General features: G+C 37.8%; 2 protein-coding genes across 2 annotated transcripts in view; one reads left to right on the top strand and one right to left on the bottom strand.

Annotated features, from left to right (window-relative positions):
* Positions 1-1,849, top strand: part of vwa5b2 (von Willebrand factor A domain containing 5B2) — a 9,521-nt gene extending 7,672 nt beyond the window's left edge. The window contains exons 6-9 of the mRNA XM_016564304.1: positions 942-1,066; positions 1,179-1,355; positions 1,635-1,745; positions 1,787-1,849. Of these exons, the coding sequence (XP_016419790.1) occupies positions 942-1,066; positions 1,179-1,355; positions 1,635-1,745; positions 1,787-1,849 (476 nt within the window). The remainder of the gene's footprint in view (positions 1-941; positions 1,067-1,178; positions 1,356-1,634; positions 1,746-1,786) is intronic.
* A 12,618-nt stretch (positions 1,850-14,467) lies between these two features.
* The window catches only part of LOC107749127 (dol-P-Man:Man(5)GlcNAc(2)-PP-Dol alpha-1,3-mannosyltransferase-like), a 6,682-nt gene continuing 2,470 nt past the window's right edge, over positions 14,468-18,679 (bottom strand). The window contains exons 3-9 of the mRNA XM_016564219.1: positions 17,441-17,588; positions 16,405-16,565; positions 16,071-16,191; positions 15,778-15,983; positions 15,460-15,536; positions 15,177-15,321; positions 14,468-15,059 (exon numbers count right to left, since the gene is read on the bottom strand). Coding sequence (XP_016419705.1) covers positions 14,891-15,059; positions 15,177-15,321; positions 15,460-15,536; positions 15,778-15,983; positions 16,071-16,191; positions 16,405-16,565; positions 17,441-17,588 — 1,027 coding nt within the window. The 3' untranslated portion in view covers positions 14,468-14,890. The remainder of the gene's footprint in view (positions 15,060-15,176; positions 15,322-15,459; positions 15,537-15,777; positions 15,984-16,070; positions 16,192-16,404; positions 16,566-17,440; positions 17,589-18,679) is intronic.

Below are 18,679 nucleotides of genomic sequence, written 5' to 3'. Positions count from 1 at the left end.
ATGAGCTTTGTAAAAATCGACGTGTTTCAGAAAGGTGGGGCATAGAGGAGAAACAATAATGTACCATATGTGGAAATTAATGTATTTTTTTAACCTTAAACTGCATAAACACATTTCATTACACCAAATACACAAAATAATGTTATTTTTTAGCAACGTCATATGACCCCTTTAATGCAATTTATAGCAACAAAAACTGCTGATGCCTTAATAAAACAACTGACTTTAAAATGGAAGATGGCACTTCCTCTCCTACAGTTGCCAAACTGAGCATTGCAGTTTCCACTTCCAAAATTTTTGAAAATGTTCACTAAACTAGAATTTTCAAAAACACAGTAAAAACAGTAATATTGTGAAATTTTATTGTAATTTAAAATAACTCAGTTTTAATACATTTTAAAATGCAATTTATTCCTATTGTATTTATGCTATGAGAGTGTGTTGAACCTATTATACTCCATGCAATGTAGCAAAAGGCTAATAAGAAAAGCCCAAAATATGACCATAACCATAAATATTTATAAACAGCTACAGGTCAGGGGGTAGAATTTGGCACCACCATCAAAACACCAGCAGGGTTTTTATCGTGAAATAAACTAAAGCCATTAAAAATTGTTACTTGAAATGATATAGTCATTAACTGAAATAAAATAAAAACAAAACTAAACTTATTTTATTTCAGTTAGTAGCCAACACATTTTCATTTAAGTTGAAGTACTAAAATAACTAAAACTAAATAAATAAACGAATAAATAAAAAATAATATAAATATTTTTAAAAACTAATAAAATTGACGAAAACACACAAGAACATTTCTAAAAATTGAACAAAAATAAAACAGAAAACACAAAAAATAAAATCTAATTCAGAATATTAACAAAAACTGTAATGTATCAGTGATACTATAATCACCTGCAAGTCACTGTCACTGTTTCCTGCAGAGCCTCATAGCCCGTTGGTCATCCTAGAGAGGGGCCGTCTCACATTTAGTGAATACGAGCAGCAGATCCGTGCTCGACGTGATTTCATTCGTTTTGCCCGAAAAGAGGTAGAGTCTGAAAAGAGGGTAAGATTATTGCTACTAGACACCTGCATTGCTGACTTCATCTTGATTGTCTTTTAAGAACTTCATTGAGAGTATTATGTAGTTGTTATATCATGCATGCATGTGCCTCCAGCTGGAGTTCGTGCGAAGACGCTATCACAAGGATCTGCTCTTGAACCCCGTCCTGATGCTTAACTTCTGCCCAGATCTGCTGTCAGAACCAACAGAACTGCAGCAGGCCAGCAGAGAGCTCATCTTCCTCATTGACAACAGTAACACAATGACGCAGCACAACATCAACAAGATCAAGGTTCTTGCGATCTCCTGTATGAGCAGCTGCTCTTCTGGCACTAAATTTTGGCACATGTGCTTTTTGGTCTTCAGTACATGATTTTTCCCCTCAAACTGTTATTATCTGCTATAAAGCACAGATCAGTGGTTCTTTAAAATCACTGTTGCCATCAGAAGTTAGCAGCTCTTGTTCCACCTACAAAGCTAGAAACAAACAATATCATCTGATAGGATTCCACTCAGTATACGCCAGTTGAAATGAACCGGAAATGTTCCTGTGCTTTCATATCTTTGACAGGAGGGAATGTTGGTGGCTATCAAGAGTCTGCCGACCCACTCTATGCTGAACATCGCTGGAATCTGCTCTACAGTCAGGCCTCTTTTCAACTCCAGCAAGCCCTGCACAGATGTGAGTCTTTCTCCAGTCTCATCGCATTGCATTTATTTTAGGAGAAACTGAACCTCAGAAAAGATGGAGATCACAAAGGGTTCTGGATTGATGTTTACCTTTGAGTGACCTGCTGATAGCAATCTCTGTCCAGGTCGCTACTACTGGTTGCCATGACACTGCAATATCAGGTTGAAGCAGGTCCAGGGTCTGGCAGGACAAATTGTTTTAAAACAGCGCGAGCCATATGGTGCCGTCATGCATTTTACAGCATGCAGTGATCAAAAACAAACTTGTTTTGCTCCATTGTGCACCACTGCTCTTTACATTTCCATCACACAGAGCATCCATCACTCTAGCCCTCGGGTGCTCTTCGATCACTTTTGACTCAAAAATGTTCCGTTTAGATTTTTTTTTTAAATTGTAACTTCATTGAAAATGGTGCAAAACTTGGTGACTTTTGTGGCATTGGCTATGTGAACACACACAAATGTTGGATGTGATTGGAAAAGACCAAACGGTCATTAAAAAGTCACAATTGTATTCTTCATGGTCAAAAATGACTGCCATAGGAAATGATGGGAAATATGAAAATACAGATTATTTTTTAAAGGTACAACCCACAAAAGCCAATATACAGAAAAAAGCACTGATTTAAATTATAGGACCATTCTGGGTTAAATACAATTTAAGTATTACCATATTTAATTTTTCACAAATGAAAGCAAGGATTTATTATGGTCTCCAGATGCTGTTATTTGAGATAGTTATATTTAACCAAAGAATATTTCTTTAAAACGTCACTGTTGGTTGAATATTGCCAGTTATGAACGTGTAATATTTAGAGTTTGAGGAAGTCATGACCTATATATGAAAAGGGGGGGTCCCTTTCTTGCCTTAACATATAATAAAATGAGAGATACTCTGTTAACTCTGACCTGTAAGGTCTAAATGTTTTTTTTTCTTTTACTCAGCTGTGTATTAAATTTTGTATTCATGTAAGTTTTTATTTTAGTTATTTCCTTTATGGGTAATAAATGGGTAAAACTAAAACATGCTACTGTAAAAACCTTGTTAATTGATGTTCCAAAAACACAGGTCACTGTTTATTTATTTTTTTATTATATCAGGGCTAAAGGGACTGCCATTCTCTCCCTCTCTCATTTTTCAGAGCACAGTGACTCAGGCATTGGAGTACATCCAGAAGATTCGCACAGACCAAGGTGGTGCTAACCTGTGGGGGGCGCTGTCCTGGGTTTATCGGCAGCCCATCCACCGCAGCTGCCCGCGACAACTCTTCATCATCATGGATGGAACCTGCAGCAATGTAGGCCGCGTGTTAGAACTGGTCAGGAGAAGGGCCTGTAACGTCAGGTAAAAACTGTAATGTTAGATTAAATTAGCATAGAAGACACCATGCCTGGTAACACCTAATATAAAATAAATTAATCTGAACAGATGGCCTTTCACAACAATCATTACTTTTAAAGGTCCCATATTGTCAAAAATTTCCTGGCTTTTTTCACGATAACTGAGGTCTAGGGGCTATTTAACTACCATATAAGTTTCAAAACAGTCAGTCCACAGTAAAATGCACACAGCCTGCATAAAGTAGCTGTGATTTTTCACGAACCGTTGTGACTTCCGTAAAAAGTTGACGTCAGAACTACACAGTCACTGCCTTCAGTCACCACTCCGAGCACCGGCCACAGTCCCACTCTCCTTTTGTCAAACCCCCAGACAACATCGCCTCCATGCCATTGCTGAGCAACAACAACACAGAAACATGTCGAAAAAAGGTTAACTTTAACCACGAAACCAGATCGGCCGACCTGTAACGTTACACTCTCACTCAAAGGATGGACGTTCTGACAGGATTGTTACTATGAGGTGGACCACATCTAACGTGTATAGTAAAGACAAACTCACCGTGTCTATCTAGTCATTGAATATTAATTAGACAGGCCAAAATCGACCTGTTCTCAGCAGAGCTCCTGAGAGAGGAGCTGTAAAAATATATTGGGTTGGTTTTTGGTAGTTATACCACAAATATATATTCTTAAGGACATCAAGACTTAAAATAAAACTCCAGAAAGGTGTAAAATATGTGACCTTTAAGATATATTTCTAAAGTATTTATTAATATTTTGAATTAGCTTTTTTATTTTTTTAATCTTTTTTTAATAATAGTATATATAGTTTTGTTTTACTTTTTTTTAATATACTTTTAGCAACATTAAGATTTTAGATCAGCAAACACTTTTAGAATTAGCTTTAAAAATGGCTAAACACTTCACATCAGCAAACATCTCTAAAACCAGTTTTAAAACCAGCTCCCAAATATCACTCAGACCCAGCACCCAAAAACCAGCTCAGCACATTTCACTCCAGTAAACTGCACATATCTGCACATTTTACGTCAGCAAACAACTTTTTTCTTTAACAAGTGCACAGATAACAAACACATTTGCCACAATTTGCGATTTTGCAATATCATTATCCTAATTAACAAAACCTCAACTAATTACATATAATAACACAGTGAAATAAAATACCTAATTAGAAGTTAGAACAGCATAATATACATTATATGTATAAAAAATATGTAAATAAAAAATAAAAGATGCTTAGCTTAACTGTCTATAGACCCAGCGAGTACATATCGCATCCTGCTTTTAAAACAAGCTAAACACCTTTCACTTCACAGCAAGCAGCCATAAAAAGAAGCGCAACAGTTTTCACACTAGCAGACATTTTTTTCACCAGCTAAACTCTTAGAGCACTTAAACTCCGATCAGTTTGATCTAAGGCATTACCATGGAAACACCCAATGCCTCAATAATGTACCTAAATGAAACTCATTTAGCCAGTCAGATGGGAAACAGCTGTAATCCAGATTCCAAACATACTTGTATTTGCTGCTGTCATTTCCAGTAAACAAAAATAAAGCTGAGGTTGAGAAATTATTTCATCGTACTGTGCTTACATTAAACAGCACAAAATGTCCCCTCCCATAATACACTGACTTATATTTAGAGAGAAATGCTCTTCAGCAAACACACACACACACACACATATAGCTTTCACTGTACTGGAACACAGACTCGTTATTGATACTCAGTCAAGACATTTAAAAGCCTTCGACCCAGGCGGAGCAGACCTGAAGTCCAAACAGCGTGTGTGTGTGTGTGTGTGTGTGTGTGTCGCTGGTTTCTCTTCAGACATTTAATTAGTGAAATGGTCCAGATTATTGTCAGGGGAATACTAAACATTCTCTTTTCCCTCACATCGGAACATTGGCAATCCATCACATGCATGTCTTGAATCATGAGAAATGTTTCTTGAAATGTGTTTGCAGACATGAAACCATACATACGCCTATATAATCCACTGTAAAAAAGAATATGTCATAACACAGGTAGTTCAAAGCAAATATACAGTGTCTTCATATCATACAAATGCACTATAATATAAAGAGCCAGTGTATTTGCATTGAAGTACCTGTGTTTCAACATATTCTTGGTGTGGTTCCAGGTGCTTCGGTCTGGGTCTTGGTCCTCAGGCCTGTCGGAGGCTACTGCAGGGCGTTGCCAAGGTTACAGGAGGCAGTACAGAGTTTCTAAGTGAAGAAGAAAGGCTTCAGCCAAAGGTGCGAGAGTTCACAGCGCCCTCTACAGGGACATAGACAGAACCGCTTATTTCAAATATAAAATTAAACAAATCAATAAAGACTACTATTACTATTTAGTAACTACTATTACTATTTAGTAACAAATAATAAAGTAAAAATATATATTAATACTATTTTATAGTATTATTATATAGTAAAAATATTTTTTAGTAGTAGTGGTAGTAAAAATAATAATAATAATTATTATTATTATATTTTACAGAACAGCAGTTAAATTACAATCCTAATATTATGGCCTTAATATTAATGGTATTAATGGTCTTAATTTCTTTGGTTTCAATTGTTACATTGTAGAGCTTTTATTTTTGGTGAAAACAAAACTATGGTATGAAATATACCATGGTACTGAAATTCTTGTACTATGGTATTTATTTTTAACTTTTTAAAGGTACTTCTGAATATACCGTGTTTAAAATAAGTAAGTACTGCGGTATCATGTCCAAAAAATATAAAAAAATACCTTGATATTTGTCTGTGGAAATCTGCAGCGATTTCTAAAAAAAACTATTTGTGTATTTCTGTGTTGTAGTGTAGTTATCAGTGTTTTGATTATTCTCTACAGTTGATTAAATGTCTAAAGAAAGCTCTGGAACCTGTGTTGATGGATGTAAGGATTGATTGGTATGTGCCGGACAATGTGGAGGCCCTTCTCTCACCCAATGAAATTCCTCCGCTCTACCCTGGCAACTGCCTGATTGGCTACTGCACTCTATATGACGTGTCTGGATTCAGGGCCCAGAAAAGTGAGGTGAGACACTGTACAGTACCACACTTAGTTTCTCCTGTTCACTATATGCCAAATGAAGATATGCTAATATAAATGAGATGCATACAGTTGCATAAAGTCTTAGTTTGTGTCTGTACACTTGCTCATAAGCAGGTGAAGCCTCGTCCATACAGAAGCCGTCCACGTGGTTCTGCAGGGACGGTTTTTGAGCTCTCTCCCTCAACATCTGTGCTCCTTCAGCCTCTGGTTGCTCCGGAGGAACGAGAGAGAGATGCTGTAAAAGAGTGCATGGTGGAGGGAGATTTTGAGGAGGCACTGCTGGAAATTTCACGAGAAATCTCTTCAGAATTCTCCTGTGCACATACCACCGATAATGCTGTCAGCCCTGGTAAGACTATAGGATCTGTTTATGATTTAACTACATTGCATTGTGGGATACCACATAATGCGCTCAGGTTGTAGAAGTAGTAGTAGGTCTATTCCATTCATACAAAATTTGTGCACAGTGTACATAATGCATGCTTAAAGAGATAGTCCACCCAAAAAAGAAATGTGTATGCATTTCTCATTATCTGTGGAATTTATATAAAAGAAGATATTTTGAAAAATGTTAATAACACCGCAATGCATCATATTTACTCAATGAAATCCAATACTTGTTTCTTAATTATTTAGGGGTACTGATTCCAAATATACTGCCTCTTTGCAATTCTTAGCATTTTCTCTTTTGACAATCATTTGTAAAGTGAAGAAGTCTTGTATTATTAAGTCAAGAAAGCAAGCCATACAGGCTTTGAACAAAATGAGGGTGAGGAACTGACAGAATTTTCATTTTTTTTAAACAAAGTAGTAGCCATTTCAAACATACCTTATGTGATCCGCAGGTGGCGACACTAACTACAGCACCAGTGATGTGCGCTGGCGTATTCAACAGGATTCGTATGTTCAGGATCAGTATGTGTTGACACACTGTTCTCTGAGCAGTGAGAAGGCCTTCTCGTCTGTTTCTCCCCAAGCGGAGAGCTCTGTGCTGGGCATGGGTTCTCTGCCACATGGCTTGGAGAGAATGGAGCCCACACAGGGTAGAGGACTCTCGCGCTGGGAATCTCCGTGGACTCAGAACGCCACCTCTTCAGGGGACACCGATTCTGCATCAGGAAAGGTGACAGCAGCAGATGACATTTGTATTTAAGAATTCACTACACATAAAGAAAGTTTTACAAGTTTTACATATACATGTAAAGTTTACATTTGTATTACCAGTAATCTAAAATAGCCTGCAAAGGAAATTTACATACTTAACAAATAAAACTGACTGGTTCTCTTGGAACTTTAATTCCACAAAAAAACATTTAAAAGATCTTTGAGATGATGAGGAACATAAATTCTTTCAGGTAGGTCCACATTTTTGACTGGTGTCAGTGGTTTTACCATTAACTAAAACCTAAAAAAAAAAAAAACTAAAATTCATTTTAATTTTTGAAAGACAAGACATTGCATCATTTACATTTATGCATTTAGCAGATGCTTTATCCAAAATGACTTAAAATAGATGAAACATTTCAAATTTTATATTTATATTTTGTAAAGGCTCCAATTTTTTTACTAAACATGAAATTCAATGAAATCAATAAATTAGGATGCTAATATTTACGGTTTAAAGTTGACACTTTACAATAAGGTCTCATTCGTTAACGTTAGCTTGAACTAACAATGAATACTTCTACGTAATTTATTAATCTTAATAAATTTTAAGCTAAACACATAGTAATATATAGCATACCATTTTAAAACTTGTTAACATGAGCAACAAACAACTGTATTTTTAACAAACATTAATAAATGCTGTAAAAACTGCTCATTGCTAGTTTATGTTATGCACTAATGTTAACAAATAAGACTTTTTGTAAAGTGTTATAGTCTAAGAAATAGTTTACAAAAAAATAAAATTAGCAGAAAATTTACTCACCGCCAGGCCATCCAAGATGTAGATGAGTTTGTTTCATCATCTGAAGATATTTGGAGAAATTTAGCAACTTGGAGAAAGCAATATTATGGATATGCATACTTCAGCCACAAACATCGGTGGATGAGTACATTTTCTGGGTGAACTATTCCTTTAAATAAGTAAAAACTAAACTGACAGAACAGACTTAACATAAATAGAAATAAAAAAAATTCAAAACTATAATTCTAACTGGTAGTCTCTGTCTATGTTTCTGTAGGCTGGCAAGCTCTTAGACGAGTCTCGTCGCAGACAGAAGGCACTAGCTCGCTCTGCTCTGGCTGGCCGAAGTTTCTCATCTCCGCAGGGTGACCTGGACATGCACCGGCTCAGGAGGGCGCTAGAGAAGGTCTCATTTGAGCAGGCCGTAGGGGGCCGACTGGAGGAGAGTGACACAGACACCCACAGCACTTCACGAGGAGGTCTATCCCGCCCCAGTCTGACAGACTCCAGTGAGGGAAAACAGTCTAATAGTTTATGCATTAACATAAATACACACAGATGCATATTAAATCATCCTTTTCTTTTCACCTACCACTCTCTATCCAGACGGCCTCCTGTTCCCCGCGTCCCCACTAGACTGGGACACCTTCACCGATCCTGAAGGCCTATTTTCAGCCACTCCCCCAGGCGAGTTCCAGGCTTCAGGGGCCGAGTGTCGCTCAGTCATCCATGGTATGCTGGGAGGAAGGGCCGTATCCTGGGAGGTCCGTGTGGATCTGTCTCTTCTGTGGGACACGGAGAGCTCAGCAACCCTGTCAACCAGCACTGGGTCCTGGGATGAGATTATCCACCAGCTGACCGCAAGATCTGTCATCAGAAACTTTGAAAACATGGCGGAGAAAGAAACAGATACAGAAGTTGAAAGAGGTCTGATAGGAATAACGGAATTTTAAGTAATAAACCAGCTGCTCCATCCACATGTTTTTTTCCCCCCTGTTGTTTGGTTGTGTATTCTGGTACGGATGTGTGTGTAGGTCCTTCCAGACGGTACAGAATGAAAGCGATCCAGACCAGCAAAAGCTGTGGAATTGTCTGCATGTACACAAGCTTCACCACCACAGACACCAACGCGAGAAATCAACCTCAGAGCACACGCATACGACACACAGGTACACACACATGCTGCAGCACAGACAATCCACACACAATCTCACAGAAAGACTGTGACACAAAACAGACAAGCTAAACTACATGGGGGGGAATGAAATTCTCCTGTGTGTGTGTTAGGTGTGTGGTTTGGGACCAGACACAGTTCTCACTCTGGCAGCAGAAGAAAGAAGTGCTCGGTGGGATTCGGACACCGTCCCTCCAGCAGAGCCAGTGAAGAAACAGAAGACACACACACCTCCACAGGTAACTTAAAAGTTAAATATGCACGCCCACATATAGTACATTTTTAAGTAACCTACACTACCATTCAGAAGTTTGGGCACAGCAATATATTTTTTTGCAAGAAGGAATACATTCTTACATTCTGCAAGGACAAATTATATTGACCAAAAGTGACAGTGAAGACATTTATATGCTCTTTTGAATATGTTAGTCATCAAAAAATCTTTTTAAAAAGTTTCATGGTTTCAACTAAAATATTAAGCCACACAACTGTTTTCAACATTGATAATAGGAAATATTATTTGAGCACTAAATCAGCATATCGGAATGATTTCTGAAGCATAATTGTGACTTTGTATCTCACAATTCTGACTTTTCTCTCAGAACTGTGATAGAAACTCGCAATTCTATGAAATAAAGTCAGAATTGTGAGTTTATATCTCACAATTCTGATTTTATAACACGCAATTGCGAAGGAAGCAACCCATGAAAATTGTGCAACTGAATTTCTATTCTGTTTTCTTGGACCCAGACAGAGACGACACACCTGCATCCCCTTGTAGCATGACATCCTGGGACAGCAGTGAGTATAGGAGAAAGAAAAAATGAATTAAGGTGCGGTCACATTTGCGACATATCAGTAAAATTTCACAAAAAAAATTGTGTATTGTCAATAGTGTAGTGATGCATAAAGCATGGAGTCACTTTCAAACCAAGCAGCTTCCTGTTAGTCAGTGCTGTGAATTTGCATGACCAGCTTCACAAGTGAAATCTGTGTGGGCAACTTTGACACCTTTATATCGCTCACAAAAGTGTGACTGCACCTTTATGATTGTCTATACCTTAAAAATGACCCAACATTTCATTGGTGAATTGTGGGAGTAATAATAGTGTGTCTTTCAGACACAGGAGGAAGCATCAGTCCATCAGCGGTGTCTTCTCGCTCTCAGCGCTCTGTGGAGAGTTTCTTCGGGTCCAAGTCAGCGCTGACATGCATAAGTATCACACTTAGTAATTCATTTATATCACACTGAATTTCTGTGTTCTCCAGGTTCAATCTGGGCAGACTAAAGGGCAATACTGGAAAACAAGCTCCTCTCAAACCTCACTGTCTTTCTGCAGAGACTGAAAGACACATAGAGACAGATTCGCCTGACTACTTGCCCCTGGTTGGTGTCATTGCATACTAATTTACAAAACTAATCACCACATAAAGTCAGTCACCTACATCTCTTTTTGTGTCCCCACAGGTGCGCCTACAGTTGGCATCAGGTGCGTTTCTGCTGTCTGATTCCTACTCTGAGTGCCTCCAGATCCCTCTGGACCGCCTGAAAAGAGCGTCCCCGTACCTGAGCCACCGCAGCAGTCTGAGCCCCCCTTTCCGTTGTACCTCACCACCCACGTCAGCGAGACACATGCGAGACTCATGGTCCGACCCCTTGGAGGAAGGCTCTCCAAAATTGGTAGGTGGAGTCGCGCAGGCTGACAGTGGGCGGGGCTCTGAGACTGACACTTGTGAAGGTCCTCCATTGGATCCTGCAGAAACCCATGGAGAGGAACTGGCGCAGATGAACGTAGAGAGCTCAAGCTGGGCCACAGCGGTGGCTCTGGCCTGGCTGGAGCACCGTTGCGCTGGGTTTTTTGTGGAGTGGGAACTGGTGGCTGCCAAGGCAGATTTCTGGCTGAAGTGTCAGTCGCTGCCAGAGGGGGTTGACCTGGCAGGGTTGAGGGCAGCGGCCAGGCAGCTTTTCCTGCTGTTGCGTCACTGGGATGAAAACATCAAACTGAACGTGCTCTGCTACAACCCCAATAACATGTGAGAAAGGACCCCAAGAAACATGTGAGCCACCAGGATTTGAAGCCTCAAAGATGAAGTTTTTGGGTCTTTAATTGAATTTAACCCTGTTGGCTAGACTCACAATTCAACTTCATAGCAGAATAGAATTCATCTAAGATGTCCTTCAAAATGGAGATTGTGAGTTGTGTTCCAGTTTTTCCTTAAGCCTAGACCACAATACTGTTCAAGCTTTGCCTTAATCTTTGGGCCTCAGACTAATTGTGCAGTAGAATGTAGTTCACTGCAAATCTGACAGCACTTTATCCTATCAATAGCAAAATAACTAGTATGGGAGGCTTTGTGAAACCAATCACCAACATATATAGCAGGCCAAAATTACACATTCTTGCCTTAACTTACACTACCGTTCAAAAGTTTTGGGTCAGTACGTTTTTTTGTTTTTTGTTTTTTCCAGCAAGGACACATGAAATTAATCAAAAGTGACAAAAGATTTACAATGTTACACTTTCAAATAAATGTTCTTTTTAACTTTCTATTCATTAAAAAAATCCTTTAAAAAAAAGTATCAGTTTCCACAAAAATATTAAGCAGTACAAGTGAAAAGTGACGTGACATGTGGCCAAGTATGGTGACCCATACTAGGAATTAGTGCTCTGCATTTAACCCATCCAAAGTGCACACACACAGCAGTGAACACACACACACCGTGAACACACACTAATCATCATTAGAATGATTTCTGAATGGTTACGTGACACTGAAGACTAGAGTAATGCCGAAAATTCAGCTTTGTAATCACAGTAATAAATTACAATTTAAAATATATTAAAATATATTTTGATCAAATAAATGCAGCCTTGGTGAGCATAAATGACTTCTTTTAAAAACATTTGAAAAATCTTACTGACCCCAAACTTGAACGGTAGTGTACATCAGCTGTCTGAATTTGATTAATCTATTTCTTACATTGGTCAAGTTTTAAACTAAATTGGACTATTTTAAACCACCTTTTTTGCGTTGGCTGATTCTGTCAGTATTACTCCGTTTTAGAGCTGTTAAGCATATAAACAGTCCAAACAACATTGGTAAATTGTATTTGTGTAGGCTCATTTGTGTTTTGTTTTTGACAGAAATTGAATTGTGTGTTTGGCAATGAATGCTTGCTTTTAGCCTTCTTGAGATATTTTAGATTTAGGCATTTAGTTTGTTCTTTTTGGAGTCTGCTTACAAGCAAGAGTTTTCAGGTAACACCACAAAAACGATCTGCAAAACCTGGGGCTATATTTTTCATGTTCAATCATAGGAAGAATCGGAACCATGGTAACTATGAATGTTATAAAATTATGACTTTATTTTCAATCACTTACAAATCTATACAATAAAATGCTCTGAATGATTCCAAATGACGCTTCTTCAGGTTTTAAGATACTGTTGTTTCAAACAGTAAGGGCTTTAATTGTTCACTGTACATTCAGACTGGTTTTGCCCAGACTTTCGTACCCATGAGCCTGTCAAAAAACTTGGAAATGGAATAAAATCATGGACAACAGTTGTATTGTGATTACCGACAACACTATGGATTAAGCAAATGCATATCATGCAAAAAGAAAAAAACAACAGCAAGCAGATTATAAGAATAAGATTCATAAGAAAAATCATTCACACTTCATCACAGAAAAATAAAAATCACACTCTAAATATGAAGCATTTCAGCATTGAATCTGTCTCTCTTCATGCTAGAAAAGAAAAAAAAATGTAGAGAACAAAAAAAGAAAGACCAAAGACAGAAGACAAACTACTAAAAAGAAATGGAAAAGCAGATCTATGCTGTTCCTTCATGCCCTATAAATGTAACTATATCATCCTGTTGAGCTTATAGACAATTGTGCATGGCTGGAAAAGTCAACTATTGAAGGGATAGTACACCAAAGAAAACAACAACAAAAAACATTCAGCCATCATTTACTCACCACCATGTCGTTCCAAACCTGTATGAGTTTTTCTTAAAAGAGATATTTTAAGATTTTTTTTCTCTCCATACAATGGTATATACAAGTTCTTTAAAATACCTTCCTTTATGTTGCACAGATGAAAGTAAGCCATACAGGTTTGGAACGACATGAGTGTGAGTAAATGATGACACAATTTTCATTTTTGAGTGAACTAACCATTTAAATTTTAAAAAATCCCTGAATAATTATGAATGAGCTTAAAGGTATGGTTCACCCAAAAAAGAATTACTCACCCTCATGTCATTCCAAACCTTTAAGACCTTCGTTCATCTTCAGAACACAAATTAAGATTTTTTGATGAAATCCGAGAGCTTTCTGACCCTGCATAGACGGTAACAAAACTACCACGTTCAAGACCCAGAAAGGTAGTAAGAACATCATTAAAATAGTCCATGTGATATCAGTGGTTCAGCCTTGACTTTATGAAGCTACGAGAATACTTTTAATGCAGGAGCAGGCGTTCTGACGTAGAACCCGGATGTGCTGCGCCATATTTACAAGGTGAGGAAGACGCATGCTATATGCAAGCTATTGAATTCTACATTGACTGTGCTTTAGTTCTTGGTGTATTCTTAAAAATATTGCTAAAGTGTGCATTTCCTGGATCCCCGAATCGTGAGAAACCAGTGAGAGTACGTTAAAGTGCATTACCAACGCCGACAGATGAAAGGCTTACCTTTCAAACTTTCCCAGTGATTCAGAGCAACTGAAGCTATTGCTAAGTCATCCTCTCGGTCAAAATCTTCAGACATACTTACTTAAAGACTGTTTTATGTACAGCGTGCATCTTCCTCTGCTTGTAAACATGCCGCAGTTTATCCAGGTTCTACATCAGACGTCAGAACTGTCATTAACGCACATCAAAGACACAGAAGAGAAGAAATTGTTAAATAAAGTTTTTTGTTTTTTTTTCATTGTGCACAGAGTATTCTTGTAGCTTCATAAAATTACGGTTGAATCACTGATGTCACATGGACTATTTTAACGATGTCCTTACTACCTTTCTGGGCCTTGAACGTGATAGCTGTGTTGATGTCTATGGAGGGTCAGAAAGCTCTCAGATTTCATCAAAAATATCTTAATTTGTGTTCTGAACTTGAACGAAGATCTTGCGGGTTTGGAACGGCATGAGGGCGAGTAATAATAATGACAGAATTTTTGGGTGAACTAACCCTTGAAATGCAGAGATATTCTATTATATATATATAATATCTTGTACAGATAAACTGTCCTGAATGAGTCCATTGGCCAACAAGAAGACATCTTTGAGGTTTCAAAGGTCAACTGTGTTGATATGCTGCATAAAAATGAAATTTTTTTTTTTTAAATGTCCTTCCAATAAAGATTCATTCACATTTCCCACTCCAACATCCCTGACTATGCATCACATTAGTCCTAAAGAATCCTGAGAAGCATGTAAACTCTCTGAAACCCCCATATACTAACTTCACACTACCTCCATTACCAAAAACCCCTGATACCGACTCAGGGCACAGGTCCCTGGCCGCCCATGTGTGTCCCTCTGGTACAGGAGCTTGCAGACGGGGCTGGAGGCCAGGGATCGTCCCACACAGCGAGTGCCCCGGTCAGGTCGAGGTTCAATGGCGCTTAGCCTTGTTGTCTGACTTCTGAGATGGAAGAGCTGGGGTCGGGTTGAGCCACAAACAGAGCAGGATGATGAAATGGCAGACATGCAGTGATAGAGAGCTGTAGTTGGTGGACGGATACGTGTTCCAGGACAGCTCTATCAGACCCAGAATCAACACCCTAAAAGAAAGTGAATAATAATACTCACTGAATAACTAAACTTATACTCCCAAACAACACATGAACTAAACTAAATAATACAGATAGAAAAAAAAAAAACATGAGTCTGTGTCTTACCTGAGCAGGTGGGCAAGTTTCTTGACTCCTCCGCTCCACAGCAGGTAGGGCAGCGTATGGAAGTACCAGACATAAAACTGATAATGCAGTGATCTACTGAAGCACATGCCAATGAAATTAGAAGTGAAAAGAACCAGAACTGTCTGTATGATCTGAGTTAAGAAACCATTTTCATCAGATCTACTAGGACTAATAGTGCAAAGTTCAGGAATGCCTGGTTTATTTCAAATAATTTGAAAGCAATCCATCATACATTTGATTTAAACAACCATAAAAAGGATATGATCAGCATTGAGCTTGTGTACAGTCTCTTTTCTCTCAGACTGATCTGCTAGAATAGACCAAATACTGTTCCCAGATCTGTAATAGACAATTTTTAAATGACACAGTCAGAAGAACAAAAAGACCTTTGGCGTATTAGTCTTAACATTGGCCTTACAACTTGTAGTAATGTTTTTGTTCAACTAATTAAGCTGCAAGTTCTATTAAAAGCCCTTTAAATAGTTTTTGATACACAATTTCCTTAACATTTAAGGTGATTTAACCATGTAAAATACCGCTACTAATTACAAGCTTAATTGTAGTGTTTTGATTTTTGTACCTCTTCCATCTTTTCAGCGCAAACAGAACCAGTGTAGTAATGTGAGCCAAAAGCAGAGCCAGGTGGAAGTATCGACTCAAGAACACATCCTCGGGAAGAAAACGCCAGTTCACCGTCCATTTAAACAGAAACTGCCTGCCCAAGTCGAACGCCCGACTAAAATACCCGACCGGGTTCACCAAGAGGAACGGCAGCCCCAATACCAGCTGAAAAGGAGAAAAACATGAAAAGCTGGTGTAAAAGTTCACTTAATAAATGTGTAAATTAAATAAATTTGTTTATGCGTGTCTAACCTGAATTACAGCACAGAGAGTGAGTTTGGGTAAAGTTTTCCATAGACCGAACTCACACAGGAGGAGGAAGAGGAGACCAGGAGCGAAGAGCAGAACATTCATCTTCACAGACACAGCTAAACTGTCCACAGCACAGACAAATATATACTTTAAATGCACACACACTGCTGAAATGTTGAAGTGTTGCAGTGTTGAAGAGATCAGGCATCAAAACATTGTACAGAAGTAGTGGTTAACATGAATGGCAGAGAGAGAGAGAGAGTTAAAGAGTTAAAAAGCTCTCTAACCATTCATCTATCACTCCATATAGAATGAAGATGATGTTTCTACTTGCCTGTAGAGGGCACATCCTAGAGTCCAGCGGCCATCCAGGAAGAGATTGATGGCTCCGAATAACAGCATCATGGCCACTGGATCATTAAAGAGACGCAAGACGAAGATGGAGTGAATCCGATATGAAGCACAGCAGACAAAGAAGAACACATACGGAGGAACCTAGAGAAGAATAAACAGACAAGCACTATTAAGACACTTTCTGAACCATGAATATAAACTTCTGTAAATGTCAAAAACAAGGTAAAACCAGAAATTAGCAATGCACTGCATTATTAGTAAGGTTTTTGTCATTGTAACCTAGAGATGAGTAGTTGCTGGATTACAGTTTATAGTAAGGCTTAAATTCAGAGGTTTATGTCTTGCAATAGTTGTTTAGCTGAAGTTGGATATAGAGGTCATAGAATTAATACATGTTGTAGAATTAATGTACACTGTATTACATAATTCATACACCACCATTCAAAGGTTTGGGGGTAAGTAAGATTTTTGAAAGAATCTCTTATGCTGACCATGACTGCTTTTATTTGATCAAAAACACAGTAAAAACTGAAATATTGTGAACTAGTCTTTACTATTTAAAATAATCTTTTTTTATTTTAATCAATTTTAAAATGTAATTTATTCCTGCAATGCAAAGCTGAATAATCCAGTCCTCAGTGTTACACGATCATTCAGAAATCAATTTAACAAAGCATGTGATTTGGTGCTCAAAAACATGTCTTATTTTTTAATAATGTTGAAAACAGTTGTGCTGCTTAATATTTGACCGTAATATATAACCGTGATACATTTTTCTGGATGCTTTGATGAAGAGAAAGTTCACAGAAGAACAACATTTATGTGAAACTAATTTTTTAGATTTTTCTTTCAAATTTAATCTTACTGACCCCAAACATCTGAACAGTGGTTTGTATATTTCAAATTCTCAGTGAAAAGATCCTGGCTATTCTTGGGAAAAACAAAAAGTGACTGAACAGAATGTACAGTATGTATAACGGTAAACTACATGGATTTGCATTATATGGGGTCATTACCTTTTTGGTGCAATGGTAAATGCGGAACACAAGCAGGAGGGTGATGAGGTAGAACACAGCGAACACGTACTGACCCAAACGAATATTCTGTCCATGATCAGTAACATAATACAGCCCAGTGAATATATACACAAAACCAGCTGGATACCTGAAACACACATTCAGTATACAATCCAGTAAATGATTAGTGGCCAGATTTTCATTTAATATGCCATACTACTGCCAGACAGTGTTGGGGAGTTATTAGTTACATGTAATGGAATTACGTAGTTTAATTACAAAATAAATGTAATTGTAATCAGTTACAGTTACTGAGAAAAAAATGTGTAGTTAAATTACAGTTATAAAAATTTTAATGATTACATCTGAAGATTTTTACACACACAGATTTGACACAGAATAGGACACATGCTTATTCGATAAATGTTTTATTTCCTATATGGGTTTAGGTATTTGCTTTATTTTGTAAGATTAACCGTTTTTTTTTGTTTTTTTTGCCAAGGCATTGTTAGATTCCAGTGTTTTCTGTCATAGCTATGCAAAGATTAGATTTAAAAAACAGTCTCATAGCTATTAAACTATATCTTGTTATGATTTTAAAACTGTATTTAACCTCAGAATGATCTCAAAGCAAGCCTGACTTTGTGGTGGCTGTGCTTTAAAATTAATTTATCATAATCTTAATTCAAATTTTGAAGGGTTTTTAAAGTCTGACAATAATCAGTTTTGAGCACTACTGTAAGGTTAACCCTGCCTGGTTTACATGTTTGAAAATGAATAATAGTTGAAAACATTAGAAATTTAGAAAAGTAATCAAAAAGTAATCGGTTACATTGCTTTAATAAAGTAATTGAAACGGTTACGTTACTTATTACATTTTCAATAGGGTAACTTGTAATCTGTAACCTATTACTTTTCCCAGTAGATCCCGAAAATAACAGTAAAATAAGTACAAAAATGCATTACATTTCTGGGGTTATATTAATGTATCACTGAAGGGAACTGTCTTGAGAAAAGTTTCGATGGCAATGGCATTTTCTTCTCCTCCGTATAAAGCGCGGCTCTGCTTTGTTTACAGCGGTAAGCAAGGAAACGTTATTGCGGGCGGTTCATAAGCAGTGTTGCCAAGTCCGCAGTTTTCCCGCGGAATTGGGCTACTTTAACACTGTTGCCGCAGGTTGTTGTTCATGTCCGCGGGTTGAAGCGACCCCAATAACGTGATATTTAGCCCCTGGAATG

Source organism: Sinocyclocheilus rhinocerous, unplaced genomic scaffold, assembly GCF_001515625.1.
Source record: "Sinocyclocheilus rhinocerous isolate Xijiao unplaced genomic scaffold, SAMN03320098_v1.1 scaffold919, whole genome shotgun sequence".
NCBI classification, from domain to species: domain Eukaryota; kingdom Metazoa; phylum Chordata; class Actinopteri; order Cypriniformes; family Cyprinidae; genus Sinocyclocheilus; species Sinocyclocheilus rhinocerous.
Note: the sequence above shows the minus strand (reverse complement) of the source record. Positions and strands in the feature narration are given on the sequence as shown.